Source organism: Zootermopsis nevadensis, unplaced genomic scaffold (genome assembly GCF_977971745.1).
Source record: "Zootermopsis nevadensis isolate Lab colony 2312 unplaced genomic scaffold, Znev_1.0 Znev_ptg000007l, whole genome shotgun sequence".
NCBI lineage: Eukaryota > Metazoa > Arthropoda > Insecta > Blattodea > Termopsidae > Zootermopsis > Zootermopsis nevadensis.
In genome coordinates, this window is record NW_028259139.1 from 10,115,667 (window position 1) to 10,137,204 (window position 21,538).

Here is a 21,538-nt window from a genome sequence, read left to right on the forward strand (position 1 = left end):
TGGTAACCAATTAAATGTGGCTCAACACGGTGCCATAATATGGTTTGTCAACGTGTTTGTATTTTCGTGACGCGAAAAGTACGGATTGATTAACATGTAATCACAAAACCACATGACATGTCCAATCCTCTCAAACTAGATGGACGATATTGTTGCTAGTGTTGATGGCAGTTGTAAAGAGAAAAGGGTGTTATACCCTGCAAAATTTTCAGCCCTTTCAACAAACCATCGCCAGCCTAAACAAGGCTTCAGAACAAAAAAGGATCGTGTATAGCTTCATAATTTGTAATATTCCTAAAATGTAATTAGTGTCTTTACACTGAGAATGAGATGGGCGAGATATGTAGCAAGCATGAGTGGGATGAGAAATGCACACTGAATTTCAGTCAGTAAACCTTTCTGGAAGTTTCAATTTGAAAAATTGGCTTACAGTAAAAACATTAAAACACGCAGTAACAAAGGTGAGATTTCGGTTTGAAACTTCGGCCATCTTATGCAAGGGATAACTCCCATGGCAGATAACGATGTTGTATACTCTTCTGGATTTTATATTAACGTAGTAGCTACACAAGAAATTTGTTTCATAAAACATACAGGATGTATGAAACAAGAAGATAACATGCATTATTTAATTTTAATTCGTTACAACTTTCCTTACTGATCTTCATTTAGGAAGTCGAAATGGTTTTTAAGCGATATAACCCGTGGGTAGCACAGTAAGTGTTAAAATACGACAAATGTTTGAAAAATGTGTCTAAGGGTGACCAAGCGCAACTAAACAAACTTAACGTGACTTAACGTAACCTAACTTAACACAAAAAACCTAACCTAACCCAATCAAACCTAAAATAACCTAATCTAACCCAATCTAACCTAATATGTCATAACTTCATCTAACGTATTGGAAGATTAATAAAATTTGACCAAACTTGACGAGGCGCGACAAAGCATGACTAAACGTGACCAGGCTAGAGATGAGTTCACGTCGTGACGAGGGATCACAATATTTGTCGAAAAGCCAAAAAGATTTCCAAAGCGTAACCAAACGTGACTAAGCGTGAATAGGTGTGACATGCAATAACCGTTTGACGAGAGGTTACCGTAAGTGTTAAAATACGACAAATATTTGAAAAATGTGTCTATGCATGACCAAGCGTGACAACCGTGACTAGGCGTGACGTACTCCAAAGGCGTGACAAATTGGGGCCATAAGAGTCGAAAGGTCATAAAAATTTCCAAGACGTTACGTAACCTAACAAAATCTTCTAAAAAACTTCACTTCACTTAACCTAACCTAACCCAATCAAACCTAACCTAACCTAATACAACCAAACCAAACCTAACCTACTCTAACCTAACCCAACCAAACTTAACCTCCCATAACCAAAGCTAACCTAACCTAACAAAACCCAAACAAACATAACCCAAACTAACCTAACCCAACCAAACCAAACCAAACCTAATCTAACCTAACCCAACTCAACCTAACTTAACCTAACCTAACTAAACTTAACCTACCTAACCAAACATAACCTAACCCAACCCAACCTAACCTACCTAAACTAACCTAACCTAACCAAACCTAACCTACCTAACCTAACCTAAACCAATTTAACCTAACACAACCTAACCTAACGTAACTTAACATAACCTAACCTTCCTAACCTACCTAACCCAACCTCACCTAACTAACACAATGTAGGCACTGAATACATATTGCGATCCGTATCTGGGAAACTAGTGGGCCGATTTGGTCGTGAAGCCCATATGACCTTGACCTATACATGGCCTCATTTTGACATGAGTATGGTCAACCTGGTATTCACCGTTCGGCAGAAATAAGCGTAAGAAGATATGACCTTGAAAATGTAAAAGACCAATATCTGGGAAACTAGTGGGCCGATCATGTCGTGACTTCCATATGACCTTGTTCTTTATGTGACCTCATTCTGGCATGATTATGGTCAACCACGGATTTACGATTTAGCAGAAATAAGCGTGAAGATAGATGACCTTGAGAATTTTAAAGAGCTGTAATGGAAAAACTACTGAACTGATTTCCACTTGACTTCCACATGAACTTGAAATTGTCATGACCTCATATTGACATGAGTATGGTCAACCAGGTATTTAAGGTTTGGCAGAAATGAGCGTCAAAATATATGACCTTGAGAAATTTAAAGACACAAACGTAATCTAATCCATCACACTGATCTGACCTGACCTAAACAAAACTAATCTAAACTAATCCAACTTAATCCAAAGCACCATAACATAAATATAATCCTACCTAACCTAACCCAACCTAACCAAACCTAATCTAACCCAACCTAACCTAACTTAACCCAATATAACCTAATCTGTCATAATTTCATCTACCGAATTCGAAAATACATTATCCCATTCCTCTTGTCCAATTTCTTCGAATCTCTGGCGACACAGATGCTCGACGTACTTAATTTTATATGGTGTGTTCTTGATTGCAACTCGTTGTTTTTCATCTGCCCAAATAAGTTCAATGGGGTTTAAATGGGATTGTACAGCGTAAGTCTCAGCACAGTACGTTATTTGGCTGCTAAAATCTGATCAATCACATAATATTTTTTCTTGGACTTAATTCGATGATTTGTCTGCCTGTCTGAGTGTTGTAACATGAGGGGTTATCAATGACCATAAAGGAGACTGCAACGAACAGATGGCATTTTTTTAACACATCACAGTCACAAGACAATAATTATCAGGCTTCTACACTGCTGTACTGACACAGACTGTACTGACCGACGGAAACTCCTTCCTGCCTTCATTGAGTGGTCCGCATATTGGGCACTCCCTACAAGTTCAGCGGCCATAATCGGTGGATCCTGTTCTACCATTAGAGAGGTGACGTAATTCAGTTAGTGACGTAGTCCGTCACGTTATTATTAAAAAACGTAACGGGTTCAGTGTTCATAATACGTACTCCTGCGTTCGTATATTATTTGAAAATTCAAACACATTGGGTTTAAACTTCTCTCGCCAGATGCCAGAATGTATTGATAAATGATAATGTAAAAACAAATGTTGCATTATTAATATGGTACATTTATTATGAATCATTATTTTTGGTTCATAACTAATATTTTCGTAACATGATTTTGAACTAAAATTTACAGCTTTCACATCTTCATACGTAGGAGGCATGCCATAATAAATTTACACAATATATGCAATCCTTTTGCACCTTTAGGATTAACTAATACATTATGTACATTTATGTGCGTGTTAGTGCCAACTACGGAACCAGATAATAATGGTTGGATCAGATAAGCTAATTCGTTACTCCTGCAGACGACATTTGTGTCGAAATTTGCCGAATTCGATTAGTGCCTGCCGCCATGTCAAAGTGGCTTACAGTTCAGTGTAAATTAATATTCTCTGACTACCCATATGCCCCTATAATCACAACCATCTCGTTTAACTACGTAAGACCGGAAATCGCATAAGAGTAAAACCTCATCGATATGTGCCATCTGTAGACTAATCAGTCAAGTTAGGAGCAGCAAATCGTCTTCTACCATCGATACCATTTTATATGGATCGAAAATTCATGAGGATTCGCTTTGCCATTTCTACCCTCTCGGGTAACTGATTAACCACGTTCTACTGTGGTCCCATCCGATTCTTTCCTTTGAATTTCTGTTCTAATTCCCCTAGCCATGTATGAAGTCACTAGCCAAAACATGCAACATATAATTTCTGGTAGGATACAGTATAATAATGAAAATGTATGTCTTCTGAGTTACATAAACGTGTAGTCTGGTAGAAATTTGCCGTCTTTTATGGAACTTATGGTTCGTTTCTGTGTTTACAACAGCCCGTCATTAGTCCTTACCCTGAGCCACTTAAGTCCAATTCACACACTCCCACCCTATTTCTTCAGTCCCGGATTAATATCAACTTCAAAGTTCAATATGGTATACAATTGATATTACATACTGTCGAGTGTTAACAAAACGTCTTTCGTCATAATAACTTCTCTTGTAGACTTCCAGTACTAAAGTGTAATGAAATCTATAATGAAGCTCTGTTGATAGAAAATAACAAACAATATATCCTAATTGACGTTTATTTTAATTACGTTAATATCTTAATTTATGGGAGTTTACAGTTTTAATTGTATTGCTCGTCTTTATTTCAACATCATGTGAAAAGCCACAAAATTGTGTATCCATGTTTTATATCCAACGCAACTTCAAATTACATTAGATCGGCATCAAAGTTTGTTTGAAACCGACATCCATTTGAGTTTTAAAACTCTAATGTAATTAATGTAATTTAAATATAATAAACAGTCACAGTAGAATTTCAAAACCACACAGGGGTAACAAACTACGATCCCGAACGGGGAAGGCCTCATTAGAAATTCTCTAGAACAACAAAAGCGTCCAGTTCCTAACTTTCTCACACAATTTACTTATAATTATATAAAAAATACTATTATTATTAAACTATTTTTAAGAAAATCTTCAGGAGTCAAAGTAAGAACGGTTCACAAGTTGAGCTTACATTTGGGGGAAAAAAATGCATGTCAGGAAGAAGACATTACCGTATTTAAGCATTTATTGTAACGGACATGAAACTCACAGATTTACCCAGACTACTGTACTATTAGTCGTCTGTTATAGCGACAGTCTATATGAGCAGAAACCTATCGCATATAGGATTTGAAATTTTCTCAGCGGTGGGTCTGAAGATTTCTGTCTACTGCACCGTACAGTTTAGTAGATGCCCACTAACGTTTCAGAGGTCATAATGCCTCCGTCATCAGGGCGATGAATGTGAATATACAATAAAACTCAGTCAAATGAAATTTTGTGCAGAGACACATAATTAACCCATCTGCATATACATTTTATATAAGACAATTTATCTACGCAATGCGAATTTTTGAAGTTATGTATGAGAGATTTAATGAATTCTGAATCCGTATTATGAAATTATAAATTGAAATGGACAATCTGTTTTATTAGGCCTATTAATTGATGACCTTTATAGAGAAAGCGCCATAAGTTAAGGCAGGAATTTCTTGTTCAATTTATTTTATAAAGGGATTGTGTTTAGTGACTCGAACGAACGATAATGGCTTTATACCAGCGTCATATACACAGATCAATGAATATAAGCTGACACACACATCCTTAAAATGAACTGATCCTGCAGGAACAAGAATAAAGGACAAATAAAACTGGTATTGGAGACTGGAAACCCGGATTGTTCTCTCTTTATGAAATGAGGTCACCGGTAAACCATACCTTACTGACGATCACACACGGCTATTATTGGGCGAATGTCTCGTATTATGAGCCTCAACATTCGATCAGTGACTGTTAGTTTATCTTACGGCGCTCTGAAATTCTTACATCTCTATTAAGTATAAATCGTACAATGAAATACAAAATACTGAAAGATAAATTCCTAATTTCAACAGTTTAGTGTCAATATCGATTAGATCGAAGGTAAAATGATGAAAAAATAATTGTCAGCTTTTATAAGAACAGCCCTGTGTTCAAACTAATCCATTGTTTTAGATTACTTCACGTAACTATCCCTCATTGGTAGAAAAATTTTAAAAAAATTAATATCATTGTGAAATAAATATATATTATCGCACCTAATACTTGCAGACACAGTATCACATATATTTAAGGGTGAAGTAACATTACAAAAAACTAAATAAAACTGTATAACTGATTTATTGAAATTCTGGGAAGTTTTTTCTTCTTACAAATGCTACGTCAAAAATTTAAAAAAGTCATTATTACAATTATTTATGTTGATCTATTCGATACTCCATGCGTTATTATTCCAGTATTTTAAATTACTGGTAATCGTACAAGCACGGCAGAAACAAAATACATAAAAAATTTACTTACCAATCTAAGCCATACATTTGACTTCATGATCTGGTTCTTCTCATTCTGAAATCAAATAAAAATACGAAAAACACGCTATACTTTAATCCTGTGACACACTACATTGTAGTCCATCTAAAAACAGCAATAATAAATCAATATAAGATCCATAATGAAATCGGGATAAAAACCCTGATAATGGAGGCAGTATGTTCCTCCGAACCGTTTGTATCTACCCACAAGTGGACACTACGTTACAACCCTTAAGACCAACATCGACATCTTCTTCGCCTTGAGAACCTCAAATCCATTATGAGGAATTTGGTAGCTTGTTTGAAGCTTACGGAACCCAGCATTGATTGAATATGTGGCTAGGACGCTGAAGAAAAAATGTGTCCTTGATTATGGTGGGGAAACCTAATTTGAGTGGAGGACCAGGAGATGGAAGGATAAAATTAAAAGGAATCCTAGTCAAATGGGTTGTGAATGTGGAATGTGGTTAAAACTGGCTCATTTTCGTGACTAATAACAAAATTTTGTATCAACAGTGTTAAACCTTCCTGTCTGTACTGCCATGTCGTTAATTAATATTTAAAATTATTTAACCGTTTAAATAATAACGTTATACATTACAATGATTAGATACTGAATTTAAAATGATTATTTGTTGTTGACACACGCTTAAATCAATCCCTGTGAACAGAGCCCAAATTATTTAAATTTAAATTAAAATCATCCCCCTAATTGGCACCTAACACTTCATATTTGCTCCCGAAAGAGAATCAATTTTGCTTCTGAAGTCACTGTAAATATATTCGCAAATTAGTTAGAGAAGTGACAGTGATTAATTTATAGTCGTTCTGCAGTCAGAAGATTCATATGTCGTCACGAAGGAAGGTAAATTATAAGTGACTTGTTCCTATCTAAAAAGTCACATTGTGGGACAATATTTATGACTATGTGTGTGTGTGTTTACTATTTTAGATTTCTGCATTATTCTTGACGGGCAATTCATTACTATGGCATAAAAAGAAATTAAGAAAACCATTCCATTAAAAATGTACAATTTCAAATCGATCAGCCAATTTTAACGACTTCACAGTGCGTTTTGCAGAATTTTAATAATTTTGTGACGTCCGAAACGTTATATTTTACTACTTGATGTGATAATATTACAGCAGAGATATGTAAATTATAATAAATTTAATTCAATATAGCAGATTACGTCTTCAGAAGTTAATATTTATTCCTCTAGTTAATATATTCGATAACTTTTTTGGATCTCGAATGCCCATCAACGTATTAACAAAAGCAGATGGCTAGTATCTATCTTGATCCATATTAATCCAGCGCACATCCATTTTGTTTTTTATATTCATTTTAATATCATCTTCTCCATTACTAACTTTGGTGAGTTATGATAGCCTGGCCACTCGCTGAAGTATCCAGGGCTCGATTCCAGGCTGGGGTACGGGTTTTTTCTATTTGCTACGATGTCCAGACAAGGTCTGGGGCTCATCCAGCGCTCCAGTCCAGTCCTTACGGTGGAAATTTCGCAGGGAATAAGCCGCCATAGCTTTAACGCGGAAATTATTCATCATCTAACATCAAGATTGAGAATGCGTGGAGCGTTATATACAGTCACCAACACATTTTCATTCAGTGATACATAAGCTTAGGGTAAAATAAAATTTAAACGTACAAATAAAACAAAAAATAGTCCAATTGAAAGAAAATTAAGTAAAGGAAGAGGAGATTGGTGTATGACAACTGTTGAATTTCTGAAGATGTTATCTGAATCACGCTAAACATAAGCCTATACAGTTCCTGTCTGTGACATTTAGCTGTCGGAAACGCATATCTGAGAACAAACATTCTCATTTCATGGAGTCCATTAATAGGAGCGGAACTCTACGCCGCCTTAAGCGTTCAACATCAAAGTGTTGAGATAGTTTCAAGCTGAATTACTTCAGCGCCATCAATTTCCAAGTAAAGTTTTTGTAAAAGTTAATGGATTATAATGTAAGAACTTCGCTGTGTCTTATTTCATACTTATCTAAAAATTACTAGTCAGACGCGTCATTTTAAGTTTCATCAGTCGACTGACAGACGAGGCAGAGACGAAAGTTCAAAGTAGGTCCTGACTGAGATGCCCGTACGTACTAGTATTTGTTTTTACTGACACCTATAAATACTTCAAAATTCAACAATTCATATAATTTTTGTGTTTTGCTCCTTTGTTTGTACTGTTTTTCCATCTGAATAACACAAAATACAATAACAGAAATGAGAATTACATTCCACGTTATCCCTGAAGATGACATTGAAATATTTGCAGAAACATTAAAAATTCTCAAGATTCGAAGCGGCTTATTCCGTATTGCCAAACGTATTTCATTCCAGCTACGGAAACACAAGGACAAGAACCCTGAATCCTTGTTATATACCCTAGCGTGAGGGCCCAAGATTCATAACATAAAAACATCTTCACTGAAACAAAAATCAAGGTAGTACAAGCTGCATAACAAATAATATGCACAACATCACCGGACGCCTGCATGTACACTTAGGTTTGAACATTTGAGTTGTAAAGGTTCTGGCCTTTGTCTGTCTTTGTCATCTGAGTAATTTGTTGACGTCTAGGAGGTCATAAAGTCACTCTAGAACGTAAGGGACTTGCCATCAGTATCAACTATCTCCAACAACGGCTAGAGTAAGCCTAAACAATGTGGCTAACAGGGCCTGAGTGTAACGATGCATTTGATCTGATCGGTTATGGTGTGTTCCTGTGCATGGCGTATCACTAAACCACAAAAATTAGACAGGAGAATTTTTATTTTTCGTTTTCTATAGTGTCAGCCGGGCTATGATGGCTTACACGATTAACATAAAAGTTCATCTACTGTTGTCACTACCTGCAACGAATTGCATTTAGCTTATCTACTCAGGAAAAAGTCGTCATGAGTAATCGAACACATCTTTAATCCCCCAAGGGTGCATTGGCTTTATCTTATTGTTAACATTCTAAAGAAAAGTGACGTAGTTTTTTTATAGAACTCTTTGTTATCGATACCGAACCTGGCGATTGTAATTTGGCGTATCGACCGTTCAGCAATTTTTTCTTCTCTTTTAGCATGAGACGGTCATGAGTTTCAAATTTAGAATTTTATGGGCGTACGCCCATAGTCCGACTCATCAAAGCGGCAAATATACTCTTTTACATGCAAAATAAATGTAACCTGGGACCACGACTGCTTGTCCGCATTTATGTATTTTCAAGAGCGTAGATGTGGTCTAACTGCAAATGCTACGATTTAATCTGTTCATTCAGCGTTTCCAAACCACCGACAACATTTATTCAGCTTGAATGGGGTGAATTTTGTGTAAGTCTTCCACATCAACCTAAACTAACCTGACCTAACGATCGAACTAAAGTGGAAACACGCCTGAATTATAGGTGGAATGTAATCGGTTGGAAACTAGACAGCATGACATGAACTAAAATTACATATTACAATTTGATTTTATAATAATTTTTTCTTCTTCAAAAATTGTCTTCTGGCTGATTTTATTCCTCTCTCTTGGAATATATATATATATATATTTAAATGTAGTGATCACAGTGTTGTCCTGGGTTACGACCCCGTCAAGTCTCGTAGGTGGATACCCACAAGCCCTTAAGATGGAGACAGCTTCTTTTCTGTGTGGTGTCATAACCCAGAAGAACATCGTCATTTTTACCTCCGTGAGAACCTCGTATCTCACATTGATATGTAGTTTCCTAAAACAGGCCACGACGTTATTTTTTTTTTCTTAATCGACATTAAAGTTATTCTCTGATGCAAGTAAATTATACAGAGTCGTAATTGAAATGGTGACAGTTTCTCAAACGAAATAGATATTCATTAGATAAGATTCTTTTATTCTAAAACATACAGTCAGACAAATAATCATGTCCTCCCAATTGTATTTTACATGTACGAACTTCCCATAAAGAATAAAATAAAAAACATAAGTATAAAAATTACATTTTGAGAAGCTTCGCAGTTTTCACTGGAATCGGACTAAATCAAGAAGGTCCCGATAGGCGGGGTATATATCACAACGGAGGAAACAAGAATTGCATACTAAATTTTAAATGAAGGAAAAAAGGAACAATGCCGCCAGGGGAATCTATCAGCAGACAGCGATAGTCTAAAATAATATACAAACTGGATTAAACTTTGTGAGGTCTGAGGTTTCAAGACAGTGAGTAAGATGATGTTCGTATGGGTTTTAGCATCGTGTAGTCTCGTCGGATGCCAACATTTCGGAGAATCATACCGTTTCCATCTTCAGGGCTGGAGGTGGGTATAATATACTTCTCCGAAACGTAGGCATGTACTGTCGCCAAAACCCAGTAAACCATCACGATTTAATGGCTATCGTATTTTAAAACGGTAATGTATTTGTGTTTTTGTTAATGTCGGGGGATTTGTTGACCTTTTGACTATCAGTTATTTCGAAATTATTCTATAATTGCAGTCGTCTAAGATATATATATATATATAAAATGTGTATGACACAGAATTCATATTAATATGGATCATAGATACGCGACAAGAGGATTAAATTATATTTTTATTGTAATTCCACGTGTCAGTGGGTAAATACATTATGTACCACTATATACTAAATACGACGCTGAATGTATAAACCAGGTGCAAACTGTTATTTTTCGTATATATATTTGGGGCTCAAAATTTTATATTTAGAATATTTAGCTGAATACAATAATGTATGTCTTTGAAACGCTGGTGATATTCCATTTTGGTTGACAATGTTAAATCACACGGTCATTTTTCGATTGAAATAATCGTATGAAGTGAGAAACTTACCACATTGATGAGTTGAACGAAGGCAAGACCGAATCGTACGTCAACCTTCTCTGTCATGTTCTGTACTGGCCTTATGAGCTTGTTGTAGCCTCGAAAGAGATCCCTCACCAGACGCTCTTCATCTTCGGAGCACCCACCTGCATAAAAAAAATGCAGACTTTGGTCGAACGTCTTTCGGTAGACGCCAACGTTTCGGAGAAGCATACTGTTTCCATCTTCAGGACTGGAGATGGAGACACTATGTTCCGTCTACCGACATCCACGTGGAGCCAAAATCCAGAAGAACGTCATCATTCTCACAGCAGAGAACATCTTTAATCTGACAAGATAGTTTTATGTTTGTATCTAACTACTTTCTTCATAATTAGTTTCATCTACAAAATTTTAGTGCAGTGTATCACAATTATACAAAATAGTAGAAAATAAAATGGAAAGACGACCGGGAGTGACTAGGGGAAAAGGATTTGAAAGGAGATGGGCGTGGCCCATTTGTAGATAGCATACCAATATTAGTGTTAAGAGACTGGGAAATACAATAAAAATTACAGACATTCGATAAATACAGACCGAGGTTTGACCATCTGATGCCGAAGACAGACTAAATAATATAAAAGAAATCAGTCCTACCACACATATGTCCGTATCATTATAGTTTCACTTTAGAATCGATAGTTTTGAAGCTACGGTTTCAATAATCGAAATACTACATCACAAATATAATTTTGTTAATGTACGTTGGAACTATTTTGTCTTGTCAGCACGCTTGCCTTGTGGCTGATGAAAGATACATTAACTGATACAAACTTCCATCCAGCCGAAGCATTCAATATTTCATTCCATTCGCTCTAGAATTCACGAGATAAGTCAGACTACCAGCTATCAACTGTTTCGAGATGTAACAAAAGCAGGCTGCAATGTGGAGGTTTGTATCAAAATGTAAAGTCCTTGTAGCAAGTTTCAGGCTTTCATTCACGATTGTTTATTGATTTTCATCTGGTTCACTGTAAAGGAGAGAATTCCAATAAATAACCTTTTGTACAACCAGCGTTTTGCAGTCAAGGAACTACGTAATGCAAATCATTTCAATATCACATCCCCGACTAACTAACTCCTTGAAAATTCCAATTTGAAAAGATAATAGTCGCGCAATTAGTTACGAAATTCCTCGTCTTTTATGGAACTCGAAGGTTCATTACCATGTTCACAGATGTCAGACCTTCCAACACAGTTTCACGAACTACTGAAACTAATAATGTTAATTAGGTAAGGAGATATAATGACTTTCAATCTGCGTAAAAATAATCGGTGGGAAAAATTCAGAGCTAATAAATGTTAAAAGATGTGGTACGTATCATTACCACCGTGGTTTAAAAAGTTAATAAATCCGGGCTCTGAAACCGGTAAGTCAATCTAGTGTTCAGATGTAAGTTAGCCCATTTTTCCAACTGAAGATATAAACCAACCAAGATCAGGCTTTACCTATATAACAGATGCAAGCCACTCAAGAACCGGTCTTTCTGTACGTCGGCATGAAAATGACAAGACGTTTCCTGCCTCGAGAGCGGTTGAAGCATTGAGACGTCATGCAGTGAAGTATAACACTCCCGGCGGAGTAGACTGCTCTCCGCGCGAGGTTCTTATTACCATGGTAACACTTGGAGACGTGTGTCCCCATGGCCCTTAGGTCTATTTCGGCACACTAGAATAAGTTACAAAGTGGCGGAATTGTTCTGGGTATTGGCGCAATTTAGACTTAAGCAGATATTAACGTTTCGGAGAAACATACCGTCTTCATCCTCAGAGCTGAAAAATGTATACCCAACGTAACAAACCTTGATCATTCTCTCTTGACGTTTGGTTAATGGATATTGACACTTGATGCTCTCTTATAAATAAAGACGACCAATGAATGATTTGAAGTAGCCAAACGGTTTTCGAGTTAACAAATGACAATCAAATTTGGTTTAATTGCAAGGAAATGCGTGAGGCTCGTGCGAAAATTATATTGGTACAGAAAGTGTTTAATTTTTTACACAAGTTTTCTCCGAAATGTTGTTCAGTGCGATAAATATTTAACGAGTTACGTTAGAGATATGTGCAGAAAATTATGCAGATCTTCATGAAAAATTAAGTGAGATCTCAGGTTCTTACGGTGGCTTTGTTGCACCGCGTATGCTCGTAGAATTTTGCTTAAGTTTCAGGGGAACGTATTTCTCATCTCCAGAGTGAGTATTCGAATTCAAAGTCTTGACATATCATTTCAGATTCAACCTGCCGTTGTTGGGATGTAAAATGGAAAGATTTTAAATTCTGTTCACAGTCTCGGAAAGAAGGTCTGAGTTTCAATTAATACTTAGAACATTACTTTACTCAGCTCGGATTCTTATTATTCCTTTTACACGTCACAGATTATTCACGACATTCTGTCAATTTTTAACTAAAGACGCAGGAAAAGATTAAATTTCCGTAGCTTTTAGAGTCAATTAAATTTTTTTTAAATCAATTTTGTTTGATGTTTTGAATAGTGACATTTTAAAAGGTTTTCTTCAAAGGAGACACATGAATACTTGAAATAAATTGTATTATTCTACATTATGACAAAGTAACATAAAACTAAGTGATTCTGTGTTAAACGTTTTTAACATATTAGAAATGTAGGCTCTGTAACTTATAAATATTAACATGATTACAGAATACACACTGATATGTAATCTGACAAAAATCATTCTTAGCAGACTACACGATTTAGTGCGCAATACATACAGGAAAGAAATTTAGTTTAGAATATTGAGAAATATGAGATTATTACTACTATTGATATCAGTAAAATAGCGTCGAATGATGCCGACTAAGAATATGGATGGACGCAGTCGTCGCCTAATTTTAAAAAAAACTATCCTTCAACATAATTCAACATGATTTTTATATTCTTCCTCAACACTATTTAAGTTTGGCTGTTCAGTCTCTGTTATTTAAACAAAGAATCAAATCAACCGAAAATACGAAGGTACGGAAACAAATCGAGAGAAAAGCCCCAAAATCCGGAAAGCCTTGCTTCCGAAGTTTGCCGGAAGAGGGTTCTACTGTAATTGATCTGAACTCGTGAGGTAGCAAGCAAAGTGGAGCTGATGTCAGCCGGGGAAGTACAAACAAGTCTGCTGTTTGTCCTGTGATCACAGGCCGGTAACGACTGTTAAACAAATGGAACTGGCCCCTCATAACTAACTGGTGATGTACTTCCCACACAAAGAAATGAAAGGGTACAGTTCAAAGGCGAATATTCATTCTTTTTGGTATCCTTTAACTACTTAGAGTGCACTTAGTTAGGTTATTTTGCCCATCTATTACAGCAAAATATCTATTTCTGTATTTAAAACTTACGAGTTTGTTTAAAAGCCAAATTATCTTTCGGAGCAAATAAAATATATTTCCCTACCGGACTGGTATAGCGGTAACTTTATTATGGAGTTACATGGTTCGAACCCTGAATTACAAAATACGATCATTGAAGACTTCCTTAATTTTCTCCAGCTAGCATTTTATTCTGAACATACATGACCTGTTCCCTCAGAACCATAACTCACTAACGATTCATGGTAATCTTATTATTACAATACAAATCCGCACTTGAGAGGGCACAATGATGGCTGTCTTCTGGGTTGTAGCGCCGTGTATTCTGGTAGTTTACCGTGGCCCTGATGATAAAGGCAGCAAGGACCTCTGAAACGTTAGTAAACTTCTACCAGACTAAACGATGCTACAACCCAGAAGACAGCCATAGTCGACCCGCCGACGGAGAGAATGAGGAAAATCACGAGTAACCTGGGTCAAGATGACCCTTTTCAGGCCTAGATTTACAACCGGAACATTCCAAATTAAAGCAGTCTGCTAATCACTTGTTCGCGACTTTAGATACACGCATATTACGATGCGTTTTGCCACCTGAAACGAAACAAGTGGATGTAAATACAAATATTTTTCTACGACCACCTGGAATTTCAAGCTTAAAATGTTTTATAGCCATGTTATTTAAATTTGAATTCTCAGTATTTCTCAGTGCGTATCCAGATGTTTTCAGGGCTTATTTTGGTTTGCGTACGAAACGAAATATAAGGCGTACACAAAACGTTTCATTATGCGGCATTTCGCTTTTAATTCATATCGTCACACCATATTCCTTTATGAATAATTACCCTGGCCCACCGCGCTGAATTCCAGTCAGAAAACAATTTTTTTGTACGCACGTCACATGGACAAAGACATAGCTCAGAACAACACAGCCACAAAAGGCAATAGGTGAAGAGAAATATTACCCTTTTACATAGTATTCTTCTGGATTCTATGGGCTTCTATGGAATTATTTTTAGTAATTCGGGAATCGAAATACAAGGACAAATAAATATATGGACGCGTATAAACTTTGCCCGTGATGAAGATGGTGGCCATGAGAACCTGAGATCTCACTTTGTGCTAATTGTTTAATCGTATCGTGACAATTGGGATTGATTCACTAAAAGTGATGATAATAATTACAATGGTAGGTAAACTTCAGTCGTTGATGATTTATTTAAATACAACCCCCAGGAAGCAGAGTTAATGTAAGTTAGTAGTGAATTTGGATAAAACGTTTACTTGCAGAAAATTATAGTAAAAAATTGTCTTCTGTCAGGATAGGAAAAGGTTCGCCGCAATGCTGTGATAACGTTTCCAAAGAGATAAATACATTTCGGGAGACAGAGAGAGAGAGAGAGAGAGAGAGAGAGTGAGACAGAAGCAGATAGGCGTGGCAGTATTGATCAGGCGCCTGGCGTCTTCTCACAGTACGTCCAGCATGTCCTAACACAACAAAGAATAAATTATTTAATGCTGTCAGATTAATTACTGACGCAGAGGAGAACTAAGAGCTGACCACATAAATTTTGTTAAAAAATTTCAAGGTAGAAACAGAGTCAGTATAACCTGAATACCATTTTAAAGACCACTACATTAAACAAGTAGTACAATTCTCGAATATGACTTTAGCAAAAGAAAGGATTATAAGATTTTATAAGGACAGGCATCCTTAGGTGATGTATTTATTATCGAAACATAAAAACTGGTGTTTTTTAATGGACAGATACAAACTGAGGTTCCCGACAAAGTCAGTTTTGGAATTCAGTATCATTAAATTAAGGCAAGAACAAAGTCATTATTATGAGCGACGTGTGTGTCTCCGATGCTCCTTTAATTAGAGCAGAAATAACGTTTGTCTTCTTGCTACAAAGCTGTTAATTAGAAATTCTGATTGTTCTAATTTACTCCAGAGTCCTCGGCAAATACGGCTGAGGATGGACAGATCTGGGGCACATTGCGATTAAAAATAAACGGCTAAAACTGAGGTCAAATGGGATGATTAAATCATCGACCCAAACTCCCAGGCTACTATAAATAAAATACTTCTTAGAAGATAAAAATAATATAATAGATGAAGAAGGGAGATAATATATTATTTTATTTAGCCCGTTATAATACAGGATTTATAGGAAAATGATAGTGGTTTATTTTAAACTAATATCGTGGTAATCGTTTGAAGAGACTAAGGAAAATCACGAAAGATGCTAGTCTCAACACGTTTTAACCCATAACGTTTCAAATATATGATAAGTTCAGAGCTACAGTGGGAAAACTGTGGTCCACGTTAAAAATGAATGCGGACAGAGGCCATGTTAGAGTATTATTAACAACACAGTTATTTATTAATATTTATTTTACCTCACATAGACCTAATATGGATAAAACGGTGTAATCTATGTAAATAAATAAATAAATTAAATAAGTGAATTACCTCGATAAATTGATAACAAATAAAAATCAAAATGTTCACAAAACAGCAATTAACATCTCAAAGGCAGCGAGCAAACTATATGATAATTGCTACACATACAAGCCTTTGTTTCCATTTGATTTTGTCCATGTTCTCTGTTTATCCTCGAATTAGCTGTGCGTAAAAGGTGATATTTTTCAGTTAGTTGCATGTTTTCACAACTGGTAGTAGCATTGCTGACACGTGTCTATTTCGGTGGAAGGGAACAGCGGTGATTGTTTACTCCGGTTCTCATAACTCGGTGACATAAATTGCCTCTTGAATAGCATAACCCGAAGCCTCAACACAACCGAATGAGGTTCATCTACCTCTTAACCTAGGAACGTATTTCCTTAAAATCCACGTGTTAATGTCGGAACAGACTCCGTGGAGCAAATCTGCTAACAGTTGCTCAGATGGTCAAGAAATTTCCTGCTTTTGTCAAGTTTTACGGCTAATTACAGTGTTCACATAAAACTTTTAATTTAATGCTAACATAAACTGCCTCAATTGAGGGGGGGTGTCCGCTTCCCACAAAGCATATCAGCCTCCCTTGAGGCACCGCCCCAAACAAACCTCATCATCGCTTTTGGGGCTCTTGTCCATCCAGCACCTGCGCCCCACATGGGGGCTTTCTCACGGTGGTGGATCGGTTACAAGAGGGTTACCCGAGGCGCACCACATGGCTGTCGCCGTTGAGGGCTGCGCCCCAACAATGGGGATCTGCTTCATCCAGCGGACGAATAGGATTTTAAAAGTATAAATAAATCTGTTCCGCTATGCGCAATGTAGGCACTAGGGTTTTATCCAGTCCAAAACCGTTCATAGGGCAAGTCAGATGTACGAAAAATGATTATCAGGGGAAAAGATCGGAGAAGAAGTTGATCCATTGTCACTTCGTCCATGACGAATCTTGCTTGAAGTCACGTGGAATTAAACCCGGGTCAGTGGAGTGGCAATCCGCCTGAGCTAAGGCACAGCCTGTTTTAGCTTAGCGGGGTCTGTATTGACAGAAACTGAGATGGTTAAACCGACGGCAAAAAGTCAACCCATTAAATGTGTGGGAGTGTTTTATAAAAGGTTTCGTGAGAAAAAGTGTGTGATAACTTAGGTTATCACAGCGGTAAGAATGATGATGTACTTCTGGGTTGTAACACCTATAGATTCCAACGTTTCGGAGAAAAATACGCTCTCCATCTTCAGGAGATACATAACATAAGACAGTATATTTAACCAAAACGTTGATACACGTCGTCATAGCCCAGAAGAATAACTTCGTCAAAGAAAGAATTAGGTCTCTGGACTCTGTCTCGGGCCGGTAATCGAACCGGGTACCATGACACCTGAATAATGTTTGTGAACCTGATTGGTAAAATGTATTAAGTCTCGGTGGTATCATATTTTGTAAAAGTTAAGTCTGCGATGTAAACATCAAAGGCTGAATGTTCAGAACGAACTGCTGTGATAAGGGTGCTATCTAGCTGGGACAAGAAGGGGTGCAATGCTGCTGTGCTTGTTGCTGGGAACCCCAGGGGCAGGAAAGGGACAGACAGAGTCCCATCGATCGGACCCAGCGCAGGATGCCGCTACTACCATTACAAAAAAACATCAGACTCCAGGTTTAAATAATCGATATAAACTTGTGTTGTTCAGTAGAAGATTTAGTAATCGCTAGGACAGTCTGGCCATCCACGTGGCTATGCGAAGTGGTCGCATTTATTACTGTTTTGTGTTCTTGTAGCATCTGATCTTAGTAAGGCTTTAATTCGGCGGAGACGCGAAACACCAATAAAATGTCTTAGTCTTCCTACCACTGTTTCTTATGTTTCTCAACTCCTTATACATTTTCTCTCTATCTGTTGTTCTTCAAAGTTCATTCATTCTTTCCATTGCTCCTTCTTTATTATTTTCTCTCATTTTCTTCCATTCTTCACTGTTATATTGTTTTATCTTGCTTGATGTATGTTATCCTTTTAATATCCACCCGTTTCTCCCTGTAATTATTTCTTACTTTGTACAATTTATTTTCTGTACTTAATAACTTCCTTTCTACTCTTCTTAATTCCATCTTTATCTCTTTATCTCCGAGATTATTATTTTTCATTTTTGTTATTTATTTATTAATTCTTATTTTAATTAACAATGCCATTATTTTTTTTTAGAATTTTGGTCTCAAATAACGGGTTAATGAATTTAAAATTATGTGAATATAAATTATCATGGACTAATGTAAAATATTATCCCGAAGATTATATGGATGTACTGAGGAAAACACGAGGAACTTCATTGAACATAGGCGGTGTCTAAGCCAAGATCTATTTTCTAATACAAGTATGTATGTTTATAATAGTCGCAATAAATCAGCAATATTAGTTAAACAGGGACTACAATTTATTTTAAGAAAAAACCGTCGAAAGTCTAGCGTATTTACTAGAATGCAATACATAAACAAGAAGGCAAATTGTGGAAACAAATATCGAAAATACGCTTTTAAAACACTGTTTTAAACTGTCACACTTTTCCTTAGAAGTTCAGAAAATATTGATATCAACTCTCAAGTTTGGCTACACTGAGGTTTTCGTTATTCCCTTTGAAAATCGAAGATGTTACGTGTTCAAAGACCGCCTTGAAGAGACGTTAAGGCAAAGTTTTGGTTAAGTGTCCCTGGGTATCAAAGTAACTAAAACTACCTACTCGGGTCATGGCGTCTGTTGAATGTCTAAACCGCAAAATGTCTGAATTCACAACCAGTCCAAGAGAATGTGTACTTTAAGTTCTTATTACTTTCACAAATTACCCAACATTTCTTTTCCCTTTCTATATTTCGTCCATCCTTTTTTTAATTTGTTTTAATATAATTTAATTGAATTTTCTTTATTTTTATCTATACTACTTCTTTATTATGTTCATTTTCTTTCTTTATTTCAATAATTTCTTCTCTCAGTATACAATTTTTAATCATTCTTTCTCTCTTTGTGTATTTACTTCTGTGTTTCCATCTATCAGTTTATCCTTCTATTTTCTTATTCCATCTTCCTTTTACTTACTATATCTCTGTGCTGTAGCTCTCATCTTCCAAACGTTAATAGTAATATTGTAAAGTTCAGATCGTTTCATTCACCGTCATCTCACTGGCCAGTTTATTAATCGTACGGCCTGCAGGCCTCAGTTTAAACACCACTGATATATACAGCATCAGTCGATTGTGGTACTTACGGGCACACAATAGCCAACAACTGTAATAGCAGCTTTTGCAGCCTCTGGATATAGGCATATTAACTAAATAACACTGGGCAGGTTATGAACACTGATTTGGTTTATAGTTAGCCACAATTATGCCAGTTCTGCACCCATCAATACTATATGTGCTAAATGCATTGCTCGTCTTTCTGCACGAAGTACACCGTCACCACATACAAACAGATTGAATAATCAGTGAATCACATAGCAGTCCCTCAAAACAGTACGATCAAACAGGAAGTTCCAATTAGCCCTTATAGTCTGTGTCAACATTTGTTGAGTAATGCTACTTGTTTTGCACGTACCCGCAATGCTATTGAATGTTTCCTTGATACAGAATTAGTCCCTTGTAACAGTAATATAATGAAATGAACCACATCGTATCCTGTCATAACCCTCCTGCTTCATTGTTCAACCATATCATAACATAAACTAAATTTAACATTATATAAACAAAAATAGGAGAGACACAATAAGTAAAATCTTATATTCCTTTAGCATCTACTCGTTTCTGATGTAAAATAAAGTACTTTCGTACGTTGAAGATTGCTGTCTTCTGGGTTATTGCGCCGTGAATTCATCGCCCTGATGACTGAGGCAGTAGGGACCTCTGGAACGTTGGTAAACATCGACCAGACTACACAGTGCAACAACCCAGAAGACAGAAATCTTCATACTCTGATGACGGAGGCAGTAGGGACCTCTGAAACGTTGTTAACATCGACCAGACTACACAGCGCAACAACCCAGAAGACAGAAATCTTCATACTCTGATGACGGAGGCAGTAGGGACCTCTGAAACGTTGGTAAACATCGACCAGACTACACAGCGCAACAACCCAGAAGACAGAAGTCTTCATACTCTGATGACGGAGGCAGTAGGGACCTCTGAAACATTGGTAAACATCGACCAGACTACACAGCGCAACAATCCAGAAGAGAGAAATCTTCAGATTCTGATGACGGAGGCAGTAGGGACCTCTGAAACATTGGTAAACATCGACCAGACTACACAGCGCAACAACCCAGAAGACAGAAATCTTCATACTCTGATGACGGAGGCAGTAGGGACCTCTGAAACGTTGGTAAACATCGACCAGACTACACAGCGCAACAACCCAGAAGACAGAAGTCTTCATACTCTGATGACGGAGGCAGTAGGGACCTCTGAAACATTGGTAAACATCGACCAGACTACACAGCGCAACAATCCAGAAGAGAGAAATCTTCAGATTCTGATGACGGAGGCAGTAGGGACCTCTGAAACATTGGTAAACATCGACCAGACTACACAGCGCAACAACCCAGAAGACAGAAATCTTCATACTCTGATGACGGAGGCAGTAGGGACCTCTGAAACGTTGGTAAACATCGACCAGACTACACAGCGCAACAACCCAGAAGACAGAAATCTTCATACTCTGATGACGGAGGCAGTAGGGACCTCTGAAACGTTGGTAAACATCGACCAGACTACACAGCGCAACAACCCAGAAGACAGAAGTCTTCATACTCTGATGACGGAGGCAGTAGGGACCTCTGAAACATTGGTAAACATCGACCAGACTACACAGCGCAACAACCCAGAAGAGAGAAATCTTCAGATTCACCGCTGTGAAAACCTCAAATCCTATATACTTTCGTACGTTCTTCGAATAAACTGCTGGGTCAGAGATAAAGCCTCTAAC

General features: G+C 37.0%; 1 protein-coding gene across 1 annotated transcript in view; it reads right to left on the reverse strand.

Moving 5' to 3' along the window:
• The window catches only part of nAChRbeta1 (nicotinic acetylcholine receptor beta1), a 53,687-nt gene that overhangs the window by 25,901 nt on the left and 6,248 nt on the right, over positions 1–21,538 (reverse strand). Inside the window, exons 2-3 of the mRNA XM_022057805.2 lie at positions 10,769–10,905; positions 5,913–5,957 (exon numbers count right to left, since the gene is read on the reverse strand). Of these exons, the coding sequence (XP_021913497.2) occupies positions 5,913–5,957; positions 10,769–10,905 (182 nt within the window). The remainder of the gene's footprint in view (positions 1–5,912; positions 5,958–10,768; positions 10,906–21,538) is intronic.